General features: G+C 43.4%; 1 protein-coding gene across 1 annotated transcript; it reads right to left on the bottom strand.

The window, feature by feature from the left end:
- Nucleotides 1-3,363: 3,363 nt before the first annotated feature.
- LOC112261437 (pre-mRNA-splicing factor ATP-dependent RNA helicase DHX15) lies at nucleotides 3,364-20,891 on the bottom strand. Its single transcript, XM_024436757.2, has 14 exons — nucleotides 20,704-20,891; nucleotides 19,067-19,403; nucleotides 18,192-18,385; nucleotides 17,435-17,594; nucleotides 16,088-16,306; nucleotides 15,676-15,843; nucleotides 15,310-15,396; nucleotides 7,759-7,908; nucleotides 7,179-7,287; nucleotides 6,759-6,950; nucleotides 4,949-5,071; nucleotides 4,400-4,590; nucleotides 4,073-4,242; nucleotides 3,364-3,867 (listed from the first exon to the last, which is right to left on the bottom strand). The coding sequence occupies exons 1-14, from the start codon at nucleotides 20,763-20,765 to the stop codon at nucleotides 3,750-3,752; spliced, it is 2,280 nt and encodes a 759-aa protein (XP_024292525.1). The 5' UTR covers nucleotides 20,766-20,891; the 3' UTR covers nucleotides 3,364-3,749.
- Nucleotides 20,892-21,141: the final 250 nt, after the last annotated feature.

Raw genomic sequence — 21,141 nt, 5'->3', positions numbered from 1 at the left:
CAAACATAATAGAATTATTGTAAAATAGACTGTGACCATAAAATGTATACAGTATGTATAAGCTGGAAGTAGAGGCCTAAGCGTTGTTGTTCACTAGTTTACTTCAATTAGGGGAGGGGTGGTAGGGTTAAAAAGTAATAAAGGAAAATATATATATATTTTTAAATATATGTATGTACATGTATTTATATGTGTGTATGTATGTACATTGGCTTGCGACAGTATTCACCCCCCTTGGCATTTTTCCTATTTTGTTGCCTTTACAACCTGGAATTGAAATGGATTTTGGGGGGGTTTGTATCATTTGATTTGCACAACATGCCTACCACTTTGAAGTTGCAAAATATTTTTTTATTGTGAAACAAACAAGAAATAAGACAAAAAAACAGAACTTTAGCATGCATAACTCTTCACCTCCCCGAAGTCAATACTTTGTAGAGCCACCTTTTTCAGCAATTACAGTTGCAAATCTCTTGGGGTATGTCTCTACAAGCTTGTCACATCTAGCCACTGGGATTTTTGCCCATTCTTCAAGGCAAAACTGCTCCAGCTCCTTTAAATTGGATGGGTTCTGCTGGTGTACAGCAGTCTTTAAGTCATACCACAGATTCTCAATTGGATTGGGGTCTGGGCCTAGACATTTAAATGTTTCCCCTTAAACCACTCAAGTGTTGCTTCAGCAGTATTCTTAGGGTCATTGTCCTGCTGGAAGGTGAACCTCTGTCCCAGTCTCAAATCTCTGGAAGACAAACACGTTTCCCTCAAGAATTTCCCTGTATTTAGAGCCATCCATCATTCCTTCAATTCTGACCAGTTTCCCAGTCCCTGCCAATAATTATTATTATTATTAAATGTCACCTTTATTTAACTAGGCAAGTCAGTTAAGAACAAATTCTTATTTACAATCACGGCCAGTTGTTATACAGCCTGGAATCAAACCAGGGTCTGTAGTGACACCTCTAGCACTGAGATGCAGTGCCATAGACCACTGCGCCACTTGGGAGCCAGTTCATCACCTCTAGCGTACCTACACCGTGGCAATACAATACTGCATTGTGCCTTTTCCCAGTGGAAAGAGAACCCCTCAATGGTTTTTAAAAAGGCTCAGCACAGGCTATTATTTTTAAGGAAGCTCATTTGATATCTGCTCAAAATGTATTTTAATAGTGTTGTGGCTAGTGTACTGTTTTATTGTGTAATCTGCTGGGGGGGGTAACCACTAGAGAGGATGCAAACAGGCTAAACAAAATCATCAAGAAGGCTGGATCTACCATCAGGACCAACCAGGACAAACTAGAGCCCATGCTGGAGAAGCGGATCCTCAAAAAGCTTAGAAGTATAGGGGCCAACACTAGTCACCCCCTCCACAGTAACTGGCTGGAACATCGCAGTGCAATGGCAGGCAGATTTATTTTACCCAAGGCCAAAACAGAACATTTCTACAAATCCTTATTACCATATGCCATGAGGCTTTTTAACACAAACACCTAGTTTAAAATATCCATTGATGATGTGCTACTTTTAATGTCTGGTGTGTCCTTGTGTTTTTATGGTGTATTTACTGGTAATGTATGTATTGGCTGGTACAATTACATTTCCCCTCTGGGGGATTAATAAAGTACTATATCATCAGCTGCTGAAGCCCTATTGGGTTCATCACAGTGACGTCCACTGTGATGTCATGACAGTACAACGTTTCGTAATCCCAGACACTCAACAACCGGAAACGCTAGACAGAGAGCAGATGAGGGACACATAGCCATGGAAAAAGGTAGCGGCATATATGTTTTATTGGAAAAAATGACTTCTCCGCTAGTTGTAGGTTACTATTCAAGATACATTGAAATAGCAAAGACACCCATAACCACATCAATGGATTACAGTACATTTTTGCAAGTGGGCGTTGAGGTCCTGGTTAAAGACAACACTCCCCAGTTCTCCGCAAGATCCATTTGCTGCAGAATGACTTCACAAGTGACCAGTAGCCAATACCACACACAAAGCATCGAGGCCAAGAGGGCTGTGAAAAACAGTCAAGGGACTGTTGAAAAAGAACAAGGATCCGTACAGGGCTGTTAGCTTACAGGGTCACAGCACTGCATCATGGGACGTTGCCTGCCGAGCTCCCTATTGCCTGTCTCGCCAGCTCAGCTCAAACCCTAATGGCCTAACTGGAAGGCCTTCGCTAAGAGGGACAAACAGCTGAAACCAACACAAACTGTAGACTTCAATCGGAGATACCAGGCTGCGAGAAGGTCAACGTGTGTGGATTACAACCTCAAAGACACGAGCACCAGTGCTGCAGAAAGCAGATGCACCACGCTTCCATGTGGTGGACACAGGCTCAGAGGAGGAACTAGACACACCTCTGAGCCCTTCCAGACTCAGCCAACACAGAGGGGGAAGGAGAGAGAATGCTCAGAGCCACGTGAATAGAATATACTGTTGGGGGGACCTATACCCAGCAAAAAGAAAGACTATACAAGAGTTCAAAGTGTAATTTCATGCTTTCATACAGTTTCTGGACATGAAGTAGCATTGTTAAACACTTGTTTTCAAATTGCATTCAAGTTATTTTTCAATGTTATGAATGTTGACTTCTTGTTCATCGGAGGGGGGGGGGGAGATGTAGTAGTTATAACATGCACAGACTAAACTAAGTAAACATGCCGAAGCCAGAACCTTGTGGTGACATTTTTTATACACAGGGAGCATCAATGTACAAGTTTAGGATTAAAATGTCATGTTCAGCAATGCTAATGTAAGGTATACTCAGGAGTGAAATTTAGGTGATATGGTCCGGTGTCCCGGTGAAATGAATAGTGGGGTTACACCATACCAGTAAAATATAAGCCTATCACAATAATTAAAACAAAATGTTGAGAAAACTATAGTCAATTGCACCATTATTTAACATTACCGCATGTCAGCTGCATGAAAATGAGCAAATCTATTTCAAAACGTGCGATAAACTCTCCCAATTGCATGGTGGTTCTACGAGAACACTGAAGTGTTACCAAGGCGGAGATATGGAGACATGTGGCCCAGACAGAGAAGTGGACGCATCAATTCATGCTGTAAGTGTAGTGTGCCTAATGACAAATCGCTGAATGTCATTGCACGTTAATGTTTTTCTAACAGATGCCGATTTCCATTCATCAAATTGCGGGTGCACAGTGCACTGTTTGGATGCTGGAATTATTTAGTGAGTGGACAAAGGTACACGGGTAGCCAACAGGAGTCTTCTGAAGTGATCCACTTTCACCCCTGGGTATACATAATGTATGTTATTTACAGGTTATTCATTTATAGTTAACAAACAAATATTTTAGACAATCAAAGACATCGTCAACGACCATGAGCTATTATTCATTATTTTATTCAAGTCGAAGCTCCTTTATTGAAGAAACAAGGACAACCTAGGCAAGTAAACTTTTTTTCTCAGGGTTCACAATTTCCTAGAGGAACATCAACAATATCCACATGAATGCTCATGCTTAACATGTTAACTGTATTCCTTTTGAAAATCTCTAATCAGAATAGTCTAATATTTCACCATTGATATCAATTTCATAAATGCTTACAGTTATACACATTGCTATTGAATGGACAGAAAAACAACAAAAAGTTATAAAAATCATATCTTGAATCGAGAGAAACATTAAGATAGAAGATAGGATACAAACTTTAAAGTATGAATTGTGCCAAGCTCTTTCAAAGGATGTCTTCCTCTCTCCAGTCACTGTTAATCAGTACTGGGAATACTCCTTTGTCTGGAGTTTGGCAACAATTCGCTCCAACTGCCTCTTGGCTTCACACTGGGGGAAGTTGCCCATTTCGTAGTACTGAGGAGCAACCTTCACCAGCCTGGGGAGACGAGATCAATTAAATCAAAGTCGCATAATACAATCAAAATATCCAATAAAAGCATTCATTAAAAGCCTGTGTTTAATTGTTAACAAGTCATAAGACATGAGTATTGAAACGTTGACGCTTATCAAAAATCCTTGTTATTCGCTAATCGTTTATTTGTATGGACATTTGAGTTAAGACTTCAAGACAACAAACGTACCATTCCGGTTTGATATCCGAGCAGGTGCGAATGTAGTTCTTGGTGGTGAGGACAAACTCATTGTAGAGCACCCACTCTGGCTTGTGGTCCAGGACGGTAGACGGGTGTAGCTGGACCACCTGGTTGTCCTTGACTGTGAGGTAATGGCCCGTGCGCTCCAAATGAGCCACCTAAGCAAACAAGAAAATATTATATCATTTCAGAAAACACGCACACAATGTGAGATAAATCGCATTTGTTCACTTAACGATGAATATCAGGGTTAGGCTCAATTCCATTTCAATTCAGAGAGTTAATTGAAATGGAAACTGCCCTGCACAGACTGACCTGCATGAAAAAGCCTGTGACGAGCGCTCGGCGGATGTTGATGTAGTAGTCTCTGCTGGTGAATTCGGTGCTGCGCCGGGGCAGGTTGAAGCGGTCCATGATCCGGGACAGCTGCGAGCGCACGTTGTCGGCCGACATCAGCGAACGGTAGTTCACAAAGTTGTCGTAGCACCACTGTGTAGACTCGTGGTCTGAGAAACGACAACACCGATCAACCAAAGTTACAGGCAACGGCAAGTAAAGGCCTCATGTTTCACAAAGTGACTTAAAGGGACATTGCACTTAAAAATCACACTTCAAAAGTGAGCCTTCTGTTGAGAAGTCCATGGCCATATCCGATTACCCATATTTGCGCCATGTTATTTCCAGATTTGTGGTGCTTATCTTTAGACTTTTATTCATTAGGGTTGGTCCACACAACCCATGGCATAGGATGTGGACTCACTTTTGAGGTCTGAAACATATGACAAACCTTGATTTTGGAGTCTAATCTGTCCCCTTGATTTTTTTACCCTATCAAAATAAAATGTTTGTGGCACCCATGCTTACTTTGTTTGAAGGCGTGGTAGACGTTGAGGAGCGTCAGGTGGTCTCCGTCAATGTGGGCGAACCGCATCTTGGACTCGTCCGCCGCCTTCTTAGCCTCGGTGGGGCGGACGAAACACTGCGGGACTAGACAAGGTTGGTATGGGCCCCAACACAGACGCCCATAGGGATAAGTCAAGCATTCACAGAACAGAGGAACAAGGCCTATTGTAGCTAGAAACTTCACAGAGAGCATAGGGGGCAGGACCAAGTGGTGTGTTTATGGGGGGGGCTCTTCCGACTGCATGATGACTGGCTACTAGCTTGTCAAGGGGGTCAACATCTAACCATATCTGCAAAACAAAAGAGGTTTCACACACCTGCAGAGCGTTAAAAGAGCATTGAACTTGAAAACAGTGTACTGTATAAATAACATTCAAGAGAATCCAAGTCCATTTTACATTCAAGTCAATGGCTACATAAAACTGCCTTGACATTATAAAAGGGAAATAGAGGTCCTTATGATGTCACTACCAACATACAGATTTGTGTGGAAGAGGAACATCAATGTCCAAATTGGGAGTTTTTGTAACACCACCGGATCATTGCTCATACATGTTTAAAATGTGTATTTGACATTCAAGGTCGTCATTTCACATTCACAGACCAAATTCAACAGGAATGTCACGAAACGTTACAAGAATCAAAAAAATGTATGGCCTTTGTATTGAACTGGGATTTGTATGAATCTCCTAAATTGATATTGAATTGACCACAACCAAATCACAAATGTGTATGAGTAAAGCATGAGGGGAATGCCAATTTGAAATACTGTGAAAAGTCCAAACACTGAACATTCTATATGATAAAAACAGAAATCTATCTTGCCATATTGAACGCAAATAGTTTCCCCCCAGTAGTAAAACCAAAACCAACATTGGCCAAGAAAGCTTAAATATAGCCTAATCAACCACCCACATGCAGACAACAAATAATCCTGTAAAATGTGAAACCTCACTTAAAACAAAAATAAAAACCAGGCCTTGATGAAAAATTATTTTGACGAGTAAGAGCATGACAACATCTTGACGATAAAAAAATAACATTGCATCATGTACTGCCGGTGCATTTGGGCCAATAATACATCAGAGGCACCATTAAAGCAGCCATAGACAAACCACTAAACAAATGCAAAGAGGCAATGTTTTAGACCCATCTGAGAACACAACATTGAGGTGCCTGTCCTGCACAATTGCACTAAGGATAAACACTCCCAGATGTCAAGCAGTTGGAAGAAACCTGGTCAACTTTTCAACTTGATACAGAATACAATTGGTTTTCAGTTTACTTTTCCATCAACCATTAAATTGCTAATGGTCATTATCAATCAAGGATCTAACCAGTAAGCCATCCAAATCCTTTGTGTAGACCCCCAAAAAAGTGTATTTTTCCCTGGGGCCCACTAAGGCAGAAGTTTCCCACCATTGGCTTTTTGTCATCTCAAATTTTGATTTGAGAAATACTTACCAAATATTGTGACTCGTTAACTTGATCCCTCCATATAAATCGAATACTTTCTAGCACCTTTGCTAACTAGACCTGCAAGCCCCCTTAACTGGGGGCCACATGTTTAATAAAAAATAAAAAAAAGAATTAACTCGTCTACCATTAGGAATGAACAAATATCATTAACAAAGCACTGAGGAGACGATAAATCTAGAGATCTCCATCTTGCATTAAATTGGAACCCACAGTGTTAAGAGGGTGTCAACTGGTGCCAAGGGAGGGCACTGGGCGACTTTGGATGCCAGCCATCCCAGCCCTGGGCCATTACCTGACAGCATGGCGGTGATGGAGAGGATCTCGTTGGAGCAGTTGAACTCGCAGCTGGCGATCACCATCTTGGCCAGCTGGGGGTCCAACGGGAACTCTGCCATCATGGAGCCCAGCTCTGTCAGGTCGCCGTCGTCGTTGAGCGCCGCCAAGTAGTTGAGCAGCTCCAGCGCCCGCATAAGGGTCTCCGGGGCTTGAGAGCACAAGGGAGGAAGCAAGAGGAGCAAGTGATCAGTACCGCATGTCACTTTTACTTTTCTGGCTGTTAAACAATCAATCAGCAAATGATATTTTATGATAACCTGGTTGGTCAAGAGGTAAATAAAGAAAGAAGGCTGCCAGTCAGTTTCAATTGAAACAGTTTCAAACTAAAGTAGCACTTCCAACAGGCAGGTATTCCAGCCAACACTTGGCTCCCCACCTGGTGGGTCCATGAAGTCAAAGTGCACCAGGTCATCGATACCCAGCTTCTTCAACTGCAACACGACAGAACCCAAGTTGGACCGGAGAATCTCGGGATACGTGTTGTCCTGTAGTGGAATGGAAAACAGTCAGATCTGTAGAACATGAAGGCGGCAGGGTAGCCTAGTGATTAGAGCATTGGACTAGTAACCGGAAGGTTGTGAGTTCAAACCCCTGAGCTGACAAGGTACAAATCTGTCGTTTTGTCCTTCTGCCCCACTGTTCCCAGGCCGTCATTGAAAATAAGAATGTGTTCTTAACTGATTTGCCTGGTTAAATAAAGGTAAAATTAAAAATAATTATAATAATTCTACTGGTATCATATCATCCGTTGTGTAACATGTGTTTAACAAGAGCTGAGTGTATTGGCCAAAACAGGCTTCTGTAAAATGCCCAGCACCACATGAGATACGTTAGACTATAAACATTTCCTTAATAAATCCATTGTCCTCAACATTACCCATAAGATAACAATTTATTCAATAGTCCATTGAACCATGTACTTTGCCCCAACATTTCTACAATCCAGGACAGTTCACCTGCATCTCGGTCTTGTAGGCTTTCTCAGTGTATAGACGGAAAGTCTTCCCTGGCCGTGTCCTGCCAGCGCGGCCCGCCCTCTGCTGCGCCGAGGCTTTGCTGATCGCCGTGACCAGGAGAGACTCCACCCTGATACGAGGGTTGTACACCTGTGGGTTACAGAGTAGACAACATTCTCACTCAAGTCTTATTTTATTCAAATTGGTGGATGTGGATTCCACGTTGGTTAATGTTAACTCAAAATGACAACTAGGTTCCAGTTTAACAACGTTTACTTCACCGTATGACCACAGTGCATAGTCGCAATCACACTGAAGCCAGGTCCATCTCTAGTGAGACTACTGCGCAGGCATACTAATAACAGAAATATAGGGACACCGTTAAGCTCATGTTTTAAATCTCCCACCTTTTCTTTTAAAAAATAAAACAAAATAAAAAATGTCATAAGTAGTATTTAAGTTCCCCATTACAAATGGATTGTTTGACAAAGTTTTTATTTTTATTATGCAAGCTGACACTTTCCATTACTGAGTGCCTTTAGGAGCACAAGACCGGATGCTCCCTTTTTAGTTAGACAGTCAGCAAGCTGTTCCTTTGTGGCAGACCGGGAAAACAGCTTTGAGGTGTGGAATCACAGTTCGCTCTTAGCTTCAGGCGGAGGTCAGATGTGAATGTCCCTTGACAGCTGTTTCCCTGCAAAAATGCAGATTTGATGTCTATGGAATGAAGTTTCCATTTTTTCTGGCAGATCACTGTCAGCAGCAATCTGAGTGACTGAGGCGCATGTCGTGAGGCTTTTGGGAGTTCTTTAGCAGCCAGCTCCTCAAAACCTCTAGCCACTAGACGTGCTTTAGGCACTATTCCATCTAAGGATTCTTTAAGGGTACACACCCACCTTGTTGAGACATATTTTTGGCCAATGTCTTTGACTTCCTCAAACACGGCTCCAATTACTGAGCTTATCTAGTTTAGCTGTCAAATGACACATCCTTTGTTTCAAGTACATCATAATTGAAAGTCATTCTGGTTTTCTAAATTTTCTATTGGTTCAATTCTGAGATTATCTACAAGTGCCAGGTCAGCTGACCCTGTTGTACCAGAAAGTGCAGCAGGTTCAGAGTACTCCCATTTGTACCAGTTCTGGTGTTTTCTGTTGGCTTTCCCTGCTCGTCTAATGACTGTTGCTGTGTGTGGAATACCACTTTCTCTGTCCATGTATTTAACAGTTTCCCCAGTTTAAGATTGGAACAACCATGTTGTCGTAACACGTGGCTGTTGAATGTTTTCCTCATTTGAACACAACATTATTACCCGTGTCATGGTTGAAGGTCTCTGCTCCATTTCCTGTGTCAGTTTCAGTGTTCACATCCTTGAATGTGACATCTGGTAGGTTTGGGTCTGTTAATGTGTCCTTTTTGTCATTTTCAGTAGGAGGCTGATTCTCAGCAACAGCAATTCTCTGAACTCTGCTTCTGTGACTGCTTTTCTCGCTGCATGTGGTGCTGTCCCACCCTTGCACTCAAACTGGTCCCTTCTAGTGCTGGTGGCTTGTCAACCTGTACAGAGGGAAGATTAGGGTTTTGCCCCAACACTAGTTGTCATGGGCTGTAAGCCATTAATATTGTGCATTGAGTTTCTTGCCATCAAAAGCCCAATCTAGGGCTGTTTTCCAGTCACATCCATTGTCTTGCTTCACATTCAGCATACTCTCTGTGAGTGTCTGATTAGGTCTCTCCAGAAGTCCATTTCTCCAGGGACTGTACGCAGCAGTTGTCTTTACTTCCATGTTGAATTTCTCTGCCATTTCATTATTATTGAATTCTCCTCCATTGTCTGTACAATTTCTGGGGCGGGACATGCACACTTATCCTGGAATGAATGAAGTGCTTGACGATTTCACTGGGTTTCTTTGTATTCACAATGCTTCCAGCACTGACGCGTGTGAAGTGGTCGATTATGTGAAGGTACCACACACTTGGTCCTAGCTCAAGTAGATCTACAGTCACTGTTTCATTGTACTTGGAAGCCATTGACAAACCAACAGCTGGTCTGGGCAGCATGTCTCACAACTGTTAACTATCTACCATTGAATGGAAATACTTTCATCAACATTATTCCCAGAACTGCCGAATCATTTTTGAAGTCTGTCAACTGTAGCATGTCCAAACTATTTGTGAAGGTTTAACAATACTTTGTGTTTTCCTCTGTGGTCATGTTCTCAATGTCCTTCAGAATCTCATGTTTACATGGACTCTGTGTGATGTCTTTGTCTAAAATGTTTACACAATAGTGGCCTGAGTTAGTAAGTTCAAGGGTCACTGGTTGTTTAAACATCACTGCCTTGTCATTTTTTATGTCTAGTACAGCCCTTGCCTTCTTGAGGGAAGCTTTGCTTAATAATAAAGGGGATATCTGCGGAGACCACCTCAGTTTCAATGTGACACTGGGGTCTGACCAATTTTTGCTGGTATCTTGACTCTTGGTAGAATGGACTCTTCCCACCTCCAAATTTGAAAGCTCCGTTGCTTGGTGTGTCAATCATATTTTGTACTTATTTCATATTTAGTCCACTGACATAGCGATTCAAGCCATTTTGCGCCACAAACGGTGCGTGTACATGCAGTATCAAATCACAGCAGATCATAAGAATTCAACCTATAAAGACCTCAGAAGCAGATTCATTTGAAAACAGTGTAATGTTACACTGCTCCATCTGTGTTTACATTTTCCTCTTATGTTTAAACTTGTTCATTCTTATGGAGGACAGTCTTTAATCCAATGGTAAGTGCTTTGACAAATAGCACATTTTGATCTCCTTCCATATTTGTCCAGTGGATTTGTGCCGGGCTATGGCGCCCTCTTCTGGTCGTCTTGAGAACGTGACATGTTGGCGCCTTTTTTCTGCTGCTCGGTGTAATACGCCGCGTCACTCACTTACATTCCATCTGTTATTGGCCCGACAGACTTTAGTGCTGACTTCACTGACGCAAAAGCACTGTAGGAGCAGTAAAGCCATTGGTTTCTCCCTACCACCCATACAGGCAATATCTAGCAACTTGAAAGCTAACTCTGGATCTGGGAGAACCATATCGTACTTGCGCATCCTAGTGTACCTCTGTCTCTGGTAACAACTGTCAAAGTTTGAATATGCCTCGTTGTCACGGTCTTTCTCTTCTTTAGGAAACACAGAACCCAGTGCTCGGATCAAAGTTATCATACCGTCACTGGCGTTTGCCAGTCTTCCCTGCTACCACTTCAGTCATGGTGATCTGCCGCTGCTGTGAGAACTGTTCTAACATTCTCAAATGCTTTGCTGATTTGAAGTGACTGTTGATTTTCGACTTTCTCGTGTTCCAGAACAACGTTGCATGGAGTGCAAAACAATTTCCCCCCACTTTCATGTAAAACATTTGGAAATTGTTTCGCATGGTCTTTAGCTGTTTTTGTTGGCAAAAGAGATTGATCTATGTTCATTGTACTGCCTGCCTTGCCTGCCAGCAACCTGCCATCAACTTCGCACGTGAAAACGCTGACAGGCCAGTTGGCTTGTGGTTGGATTGGACCATTTTCCACAGTAACAGTGCATTAATTGGTCTAAATTACGAACCCCCTTTACTTTGGACCATTTTATGCGCTAAAAGTGCGGGGATTGGTCCAAATTGCGAGCTCTCGCATAATATGCGCCAATTGCGAAATTCAATGCAAAAATCAACCAATCACAGAATCCTGGAGGGACTGGATAATACAGAAAACTTGCCCAATATGGTTTGGGCCATGCTCTACAAACAGTTTGCTGAAATTGGACAGGTAGGTTATATGCTAAAGCCAGAATTTTTATTTGATAATTGGCAGCCAAGCAAACCGGTCCTCATGTCACCAGCATTATTCAAATGATAGCATACCCTTGATATTTAGTGGAAATTTGCATACGTTAATCATAACTTCATAATGCGATCCAATTCATCCAAAAGGTGTTCGATGGAGTTGAGGTCAGGGCTCTGTGCAGGCCAGTCAAGTTCTTCCACACCGATCGACATACCATTTCTGTATGGACCTCGCTTTGTGCACGGGGGCATTGTCATGCTGAAACAGGAAAGGGCCTTCCCCAAACCGTTTCCACAAAGATGAAAGAACGGAATTGTCTAGAATGTCAATGTATATTGTAGTGTTTATATTTCCCTTCACTGGAACTAAGCGGCCTAGCCCGAACCATTAAAGTAGCCCTAGACCATTATTCCTCATCCACCAAACTTTACAGTTAGCACTATGCAGTCGGGCAGGTAGCGTTCTGGCCGTCGACAAACCCAGATTTGTCCACCGGACTGCCAGATCGTGAAGCGCGATTCCAGAGAACACATTTCCACTGCTACAGAGTCCAATGGCGGCGAGCTTTACACCCCTCCAGCCGACGCTTGGCATTGTGCATGGTGATCTTAGGCTTGTGAGCGGCTGCTCGGCCACGGTAACCCACTTAATGAAGCTCCTGACAAACAGTTCTCGACAAACCGTTCTCATGCTGAAGTTGCTTCCAGAGGCAGTTTGGAACACGATCGTAAGTTTTGCAACAGAGTGTAACAGTATTGGTTCCGTCCCGTCTCCTTTACCCATCGCTCCACAAAAGCCGCAGCCCTTGCAGAGCAAGGGAAACAACTACTTCAAGGTCTCAGAGCGAGTGACGTCACCGATTGAAACGATATTAGCACTCGGCAGTCCCGTTGTCGTTCCTAGACTTTTCCACTTCATAATAACAGCACTTACAGTTGACCAGGGCAGCTCTATCAGGGCAGAAATTTTACAAACTGAGTTGTTGGAAAGGTGGCATCCTATGACGGTGCCACGTTGAAAGTCAGTGAGCGCTTCAGTACGGGCCATTCTACTGCCAAGGTTTGTCTATGGAGAGTGCATTGCTGTGTGCTCGATTTTAAACACGGGTGTGGCTGAATGGGGTGTCCACATACACTTTTTAAATCAATATTTGCACATAAAAGTATTTCCACTGCAATTGTTGTGAAAACTATTTCAGACAAAAAAAAGATCCCATCTTGTGGTTCGGGCTCTCTTTTGGAGAGATTGGAAACCCAAATTGGTCTACACGGACATGTTCTGGCCTGGTTTAGATCTTATCTGTCGGAAAGATATCAGTTTGTCTCTGTGAATGGTTTGTCCTCTGACAAATCAACTGTAAATTTCGGTGTTCCTCAAGGTTCCGTTTTAGGACCACTATTGTTTTCACTATATATTTTACCTCTTGGGGATGTTATTCGAAAACATAATGTAAACTTTCACTGCTATGCGGATGACACACAGCTGTACATTTCAATGAAACATGGTGAAGCCCCAAAATTGCCCTCGCTAGAAGCATGTGTTTCAGACATAAGGAAGTGGATGGCTGCAAACTTTCTACTATTAAACTCGGACAAAACAGAGATGCTTGTTCTAGGTCCCAAGAAACAAAGAGATCTTCTGTTGAATCTGACAATTAATCTTAATGGTTGTACAGTCGTCTCAAATAAAACTGTGAAGGACCTCGGCGTTACTCTGGACCCTGATCTCTCTTTTGAAGAACATATCAAGACCATTTCGAGGACAGCTTTTTTCCATCTACGTAACATTGCAAAAATCAGAAACTTTGTCCAAAAATGATGCAGAAAAATTAATCCATGCTTTTGTCACTTCTAGGTTAGACTACTGCAATGCTCTATTTTCCGGCTACCCGGATAAAGCACTAAATAAACTTCAGTTGGTACTAAATACGGCTGCTAGAATCCTGACTAGAACCAAAAAATTTGATCATATTACTCCAGTGCTAGCCTCTCTACACTGGCTTCCTGTCAAAGCAAGGGCTGATTTCAAGGTTTTACTGCTAACCTACAAAGCATTACATGGGCTTGCTCCTACCTATCTCTCTGATTTGGTCCTGCCGTACATACCTAGACGTACGCTACGGTCACAAGACGCAGGCCTCCTAATTGTCCCTAGAATTTCTAAGCAAACAGCTGGAGGCAGGGCTTTCTCCTATAGAGCTCCATTTTTATGGAACGGTCTGCCTACCCATGTCAGAGACGCAAACTCGGTCTCAACCTTTAAGTCTTTACTGAAGACTCATCTCTTCAGTGGGTCACATGATTGAGTGTAGTCTGGCCCAGGCGTGGGAAGGTGAACGGAAAGGCTCTGGAGCAACGAACCGCCCTTGCTGTCTCTGCCTGGCCGGTTCCCCTCTTTCCACTGGGATTCTCTGCCTCTAACCCTATTACAGGGGCTGAGTCACTGGCTTGCTGGGGCTCTCTCGTGCCGTCCCTGGAGGGGGTGCGTCACCTGAGTGGGTTGATTCACTGTTGTGGTCATCCTGTCTGGGTTGGCGCCCCCCTTGGCTTGTGCCGTGGCGGAGATCTTTGTGGGCTATACTCAGCCTTGTCTCAGGGTGGTAAGTTGGTGGTTGAAGATATCCCTCTAGTGGTGTGGGGGCTGTGCTTTGGCAAAGTGGGTGGGGTTATATCCTTCCTGTTTGGCCCTGTCCGGGGTGTCCTCGGATGGGGCCACAGTGTCTCCTGACCCCTCCTGTCTCAGCTTCCAGTATTTATGCTGCAGTAGTTTATGTGTCGGGGGCTGGGATCAGTTTGTTATATCTGGAGTACTTCTCCTGTCCTATTCGGTGTCCTGTGTGAATCTAAGTGTGCGTTCTCTAATTCTCTCCTTCTCTCTTTCTTTCTCTCTCTCGGAGGACCTGAGCCCTAGGACCATGCCCCAGGACTACCTGACATGATGACTCCTTGCTGTCCCCAGTCCACCTGGCCATGCTGCTGTTCCAGTTTCAACTGACCTGAGCCCTAGGACCATGCCCCAGGACTACCTGACATGATGACTCCTTGCTGTCCCCAGTCCACCTGGCCATGCTGCTGCTCCAGTTTCAACTTCCACCTGACTGTGCTGCTGCTCCAGTTTCAACTGTTCTGCCTTATTATTATTCGACCATGCTGGTCATTTATGAACATTTTAACATCTTGGCCATGTTCTGTTATAATCTCCACCCGGCACAGCCAGAAGAGGACTGGCCACCCCACATAGCCTGGTTCCTCTCTAGGTTTCTTCCTAGGTTTTGGCCTTTCTAGGGAGTTTTTCCTAGCCACCGTGCTTCTACACCTGCATTGCTTGCTGTTTGGGGTTTTAGGCTGGGTTTCTGTACAGCACTTTGAGATATCAGCTGATGTACGAAGGGCTATATAAATAAATTTGATTTGATTTGATTTGTCTTGTGTATTTTGTTTTGTTGACATTGGGAAACTTTAATGATAACATTCTGTTTCTCGGAGGTCTGTCATGAGTTGTTTAAAGCGTCAGGTAATTAATCTGCATGAAATTGTTGGATGGAAACCTGGTTACTACTATAATTGTTCTATCTGCATTGTGCTTAGATTGTGGACTACAGAAAGTTCAAGTGTCACTTATTGAAAAAAGTACAAGTTTGTAGTACTGGTGCCAGGTATTCCCTCTGGGTTTGAAATGACGAGGTAAGGTAAAACAATTATAGAGGGAGAGGAGTAGCAGCCTACCTTTTGCTTGGCAAAACCGGGATCAATCACAAACACCACTCCGTCAATGGTAAGGGATGTCTCAGCAATGTTTGTGGAAACCACAACCTAGGGAACATGCATTGGGGTTAGCACTAGCAGACAACTGAAAGACTTTCTATACAAACTTACATCATGAGCCATTGGAAATCTTTGGTGATAAATGAGCACCAATGTATGAAATCTGGGTTGTATTCAGTAGGGCACCCCATACCAAAACATTTTGAAATAAAAAACTAACATCTGTGTTCAGGAAGTACCTTCCCATTTCACTCAGTTTCAAAACTTTTTCTTCCTACTGAACACAACCCTGTTTTTATAGTCCGGGCATGTTCTGCTGGTCAGTACCTTTCTTCCTATCGCACCGCTGGGCTTCCTGGGGGGTGCGGCCTCAAAGATTCTTTGTTGCTGCTGGGGAGGCAGTGTGGAATATAGTGGAATGACTTTGATGTCTCCGACTTCAGGTCCCAAGTCGTCGATCTCCCGTTTGATCCGTTTACAGGCCTCGTCAATTTCCTGATAGTTCAGAGTCAGACAATATTCATGTTGAGCAGCAGACAGGTACCCTGAAAGTTAAACCTCCCCCAACCATTCAACTTATATTCAGGTGACAACCTTAGTGTTGTCAGCATCACGCTTCAACACTGAACTGAACCGTCTTGACTGCATATGAGAAGGGGTAGAGGTATAGCCCTTGACTAGTGTCCAGTGAACCAACTCAAACTATCTGGATTGCATTTGAGAAGGAGTGGAAGTATACCTCTTGTCCAGTGAGGAACAGCAGACAGTCCCCCTCCTCTTCCTCACACATGTGGATCTGAACGACCGTGCGGATGGCGGCTTCCAGGTAGTCCCGCTCCGGCTCAGGGGTGTAGAAGATCTCCACAGGGTGTGTGCGTCCGGGAATAGTCAGCAGTGGACAGCTGTCAAAGTACACTTGGAACTTCCCGGCATCTAACGTAGCGCTCATCACAATCACCTGGCAAAAAACATATTCCTGTTAATGCTTTGTGGTTAAGAATTGTTGCAATGCCACTTTGGGTACAGTAGCGAAATCATGACTATGGGACCCAAAGAGGGACACATCTACATTTGAATAGGGATCTAAGATGGACGAGCAAATAACTAGGCTAAATGACATTGGGACTAACTAAGGTAAGTGAAAAGCAATCCAAAAACATAACCCTTAAAGAGCGAATGCCTTTAAAAAGCAAATAAACCCCTTTGAAAACAGCCTGTGACATCGATATGAGTCAGAAACAGTTATTCTAGTGTTGTCTAAAACAGTTTGGATAATCCGTGCATCAATGGGTAAACGAAGGTTGGGTTTTGATTTGACAATGTCCATTTGCCCACTAACATGGGGTGAATAGCTGTGGTGATTGCTCTTGATCCAATAGTAGACAGTGAGACAGACATACCCAACAGCTCTGATGTTGTTTACATAAAACACTGTGTACATTTTTTTATTGACAATTACAGCACAAACACCTTACTTAGATGTAAAATTGCACAACTGAAGGATCCTCTGCAAAAAAAGACTAAATGAATGAACAGATTTCTTGAGTTACGGTAATCTGAGAGTCATTCTGGGGATTTTGCGGATATTAAATAGGCTTCAGTGTCTACAGTGTCTCATGGGCGACAAACATTAACCAAACGCAGAATCTGTCAGGAAACATCAAGACAGAAATCTCATTTTTTCTAATGAGCAACAGAAAAACACATGTGCCAATCCTCATATTCAGTGGCTCTATAAGGCCTTTTGTACATTCATGGGGACTGGGCTACACCAGGGGTTATTTTTGGACTTGGAAATAGTTAACGGTAAAGCAACATTTAGAATTCATATGTGATATTTTATGTTCATACCATTTTAACTGCATCCAAACACAAGCAAATTTAGATTAAACTAATGAATCAAATTAATCTCCAGAATTGACTAAATGCAAATGATAAAGATATCAACCTTGGTATATGCCCTCTTTCTCATTTGTCTTTCCTTGATTCCCCACCGTTTTCTCAAAACACAGAAGATTCAAATCAAGGACATGAGGAATCGATGAAAGACTTGAGATCAACCCCCCCCGGGACTCAGAGGCTGTACCTTGAGGTCTGACCTCTGTCGGACCACCTCCTTCAGGACTCCCATTAGGATATCTGTGGCCAGAGTTCTCTCGTGGGCCTCATCCAGGATGATCACGCCATACCGCTCCAGCAGGGGGTCGTTCATGGCTTCCCGAAGCAACATACCGTCTGTCATATACCTTAAAAGGGGAAAGGATACACATGGTTTGAAACATAGCAGATGCTGACCTAGTGACGGCTTGAACTCCAAAATGTGTGTTCATTGATCTTACGCCTCCTCAAAATGAATACATAAACAAACAACCTTTGCTCCCTTTTAGTCTGCAGCTGTAACACTATACCAAATACTTTTTGACCACAGTAGTCTAAAATAACTTAATTCTTATTAAAGCATGTCCAAAGAAATTTGACTGAAGCTGTGTGTGTTGAATTTAATTAACTGGCTATAACCCAAATGCTTGGATCGTGTATTGTGGGGGTATTCAATTACAGTTCTGAAGAGCCAAAATGCTGCGTTTTTGTTTTACCTATGTTGTGTCCAGTAGGCACAAAACAGGAGAAAACTCTTGAACTGAGTGAAACGGCAATTGGTACCATCTGAAGTTCTCCTATAACAAATGCTCATTTTCTAATTCTGTTGAATAACGTCTTGCAGCGCTTTGCTACAGGTGTGCCCTAATAATGATAATCCTGGTAGTAGGCGAGAATGAAAACCGGAAGTGTTTAGGCCTGGAATTGAATAACCCTGATGTAGCCTCTACTGAGCAGTTGCTTACTTCAGTATGGTCTTGGCGGAGCTGCAGTCCTCAAATCGTATGGAGTATCCCACCTCTTGGCCCAGCATGACGTCCATCTCGTCAGCCACCCTCTGGGCCACGCTCATGGCTGCCACCCTCCTGGGCTGGGTACAGGCCACTGCCTTCTTGGGGCCACCCAAGCCCTTCACCATGTCCACACACCACTGGGGGATCTGAGGAGGGGAAAGGGAGGGCATGTTATGGATGGTTCTGTCTGCTGAAACAAACATATTCCAAGGTGCATCGGTTTGGAGGGGAGGGGGAGAATTGACTGGAATGCCAAATTACAAATCGCCCCTATACGCTACCTCTTCTGTGTTTGCAGATCTGAGGGAACAAAGTAGGTGTAAACACAGTGATGTAATCACTTGGCCTTCAATGGCATGTGGAGGGAGGGGGGTATTGCTTACTGTACACCTATCTGATTCCATCAGAAAACAAACAGAGGGAACAGGAGATCAAACTAAAAGTCAACCCAAACTGCGTTTTCAGTTTCAAGCGTGAAGATTTGCCAATGCTAAAAATGCAAAAATAAAAACACAGAAAAATTTAAGGCTGGGGTTGATATTAAGGGTTTCCCTATTTCCCAGGACAGGTGATCTGAGCAGTCACGCAAGTTTCCCCAATGGGCAGAAGATAGCATTTTGGTTATCGGTTAAAAAACTAAGAATTCTAGTAGTTTAGTCTTTCTGATTCCTCCCATGTGTAGGTGAAAAGAACTTCATATTTTCAGGGGCAAGTGATCGTAATCTTTCGGCCAACCCCCCAAAAATACTCCTGTCTTGCCCAATGGGCAAAAGCCTTTTAGCCCTTAATGGCAATCCCTGTTTAAGGACCTTCAAGCAGAACTGCACCTGTGTGGTTTTCCCGGAGCCCGTCTCTCCGACAAGCACGAAGCTCTGGTGGCGTGCCAGGATGTCGTTGAAGCGCTCCTTGTACTCCCACACAGGCAGCTGCAGCCTCTTCTTCAGGATCTCATAGTAGCGCGGCGTGTGGGGCAGGTTTGTGAATGGGTTGATCTGCTGCTGCATGGCTGTCTGCTTGAGAGGCAGCATGCCTCCCCCGGCCATCATGGTGTTGGGGGGCTGGACAGAGGGCTTCACATCCCTATCTCGGTCCCGGTCCCGATCTCTGTCGCGGTCCCTGTCTTTAGAGCGTTCGTCACGGTCCCTGTCGCGATCTCGGTCTTTCCTAAAAAAATTGAAGAATATACAGAAGTCAACGATTGTATATTACTTGAAATAAAGTACACTTTAATGTAGTGGGACATTTACAAAATGTGCATAATGACAAAAACAAATTCAGTCATATTTCGGGTTATGTCTATAAGAATTATTACTTAAGAATCAGTGGATTTATATTATTCATTGACCATTCTACAGCAGGACATTTGACAGATTACCATTTAATGGAATCCAAATATTTAAGTGTTTCTCCTGGTCACCAAAATACTATTGTATGTAGATTAAGTGATAATGCAAGTTTGATGCAATATTAGAAAACGCAAGTGTTTGTTATTTGGCTATATTGCAGCTGAGAGGCTAGTTCCCGAACTTGAGAAATAGGCTGGCCAATTAATTGGCAAATAAAACCCAACTCCATGATTAAAGGAATACATTTGTTATTGTAAGTTGCCCACAAGATCCAACCGAAACTCAACCCCTCTGAATCAGAGAAGTGCAGGGGGCTGCCACATTGGGCACCTGTTGTTGTGAGTGATTAATTGCCTTGCTCAAGGGCAGAACGGCAGTTTCGGGGATTCAAACTGGCAACCTTTCGGTTACCTGCCACCCAACTCGTGTACATAAACGGAGTTGAGCGGGGACATGGGCTGACTGGAGCTTTAATGACAATGTGTCACATATTTCTATTTAACTCGGCAAGTCAGTTAAGAACAAATTCTTATTTACAATGACGACCTACTCAAGCCAAACCCTTAACCGCTGGGACAATTGTGCGCCGCCCTATAGGACTCCCGATCACAGCCGGTTGTGATACAGACTGGAATCGAACCAGTGTCTGTAGTGGCGCCTCTAGCATTGAAATTGGGTGCCTTAGACCGCTGCGCCACTTGGGAGCCCAATTAAGGGCTATTTTTGGGGTGCCATGGTCTTTTATAAAAACTCGATTTTATATAACGTCGGAGCTCCAGTCCGCCCACTCAACTTCCTTGATGTAAAGACATCGTCGAATCGAGTTAACGTTACTTGGCTAGCCAGTTTACTCTGTATAACGTCAGCGCTAGGCCGCAGAACATCAACACGTGTCTTATCAACATGACTACACGAGCGTCACAAGCTGATTAAACATAGGAAGCTCGCGGATATGTAGCTAATCGTTCATCATCGCCACAAAGTAGCCAGCTAATAAATGATACCTAGCAAGAAGAAACATTAGCCGGTTGATAGCTAGCTAAACAAAACAAGCTAGCCGTTCGCTAGCAGCAACTTGCTACCCAAAAGAGAGTAGATGCATGAAACGAGAAGCTTACCCATCAGATCTCTTTTTATTTGAGTAGTCATCGCCTAAATCTAAACGGTGTCTTTTAGACATGATGAATAAACATAGATAAAAAAAACAAGGGTATATTTAGCTACTTTCCTTACAACCGGCTAGCTACGGTGATCCGCGCGAGGAAGCAAATTCGGGTAACCCGGAAGCAGTTTGTTTTAGCTCGCTGGTTATGGTTCTGCTGAGGGTAAATTCACAGATAGATGACACAAATATTTCACTGGATGTATAAATGTGAGACATCCGGTTGGCGTTTCCTCTCACTACCATATTTGGTAGTGAGAGGAAACCCAATAGCCGGCAATGGGAGAAGATTGAGCTAAATGGATTTTGGCTGACATTCTGCTAATTTTCTCATAAATTAAACATTTGATCTCCATACAGTTTTCTGTTTCCAAAACTATAATCTATAACAATC

Source organism: Oncorhynchus tshawytscha, linkage group LG11 (assembly GCF_018296145.1).
Source record: "Oncorhynchus tshawytscha isolate Ot180627B linkage group LG11, Otsh_v2.0, whole genome shotgun sequence".
NCBI lineage: Eukaryota > Metazoa > Chordata > Actinopteri > Salmoniformes > Salmonidae > Oncorhynchus > Oncorhynchus tshawytscha.
The sequence above is the reverse complement of the archived record's forward strand: the minus strand, read 5'-3'. Positions and strand labels throughout refer to the sequence as shown.

Excerpts from the sequence above, each read along its gene's own strand:
- LOC112261437 (XM_024436757.2), bottom strand. The coding sequence starts at position 20,765 with ATGTCTAAAAGACACCGTTTAGATTTAGGCGATGACTACTCAAATAAA. Across the intron at positions 7,909-15,309 it reads CCGGTTTTGCCAAGCAAAAG|GTGTACAACCCTCGTATCAG; the intron begins GTAGGCTGCTAC and ends TGTAACCCACAG. Across the intron at positions 4,243-4,399 it reads TCACAGGCTTTTTCATGCAG|GTGGCTCATTTGGAGCGCAC; the intron begins GTCAGTCTGTGC and ends TTGTTTGCTTAG.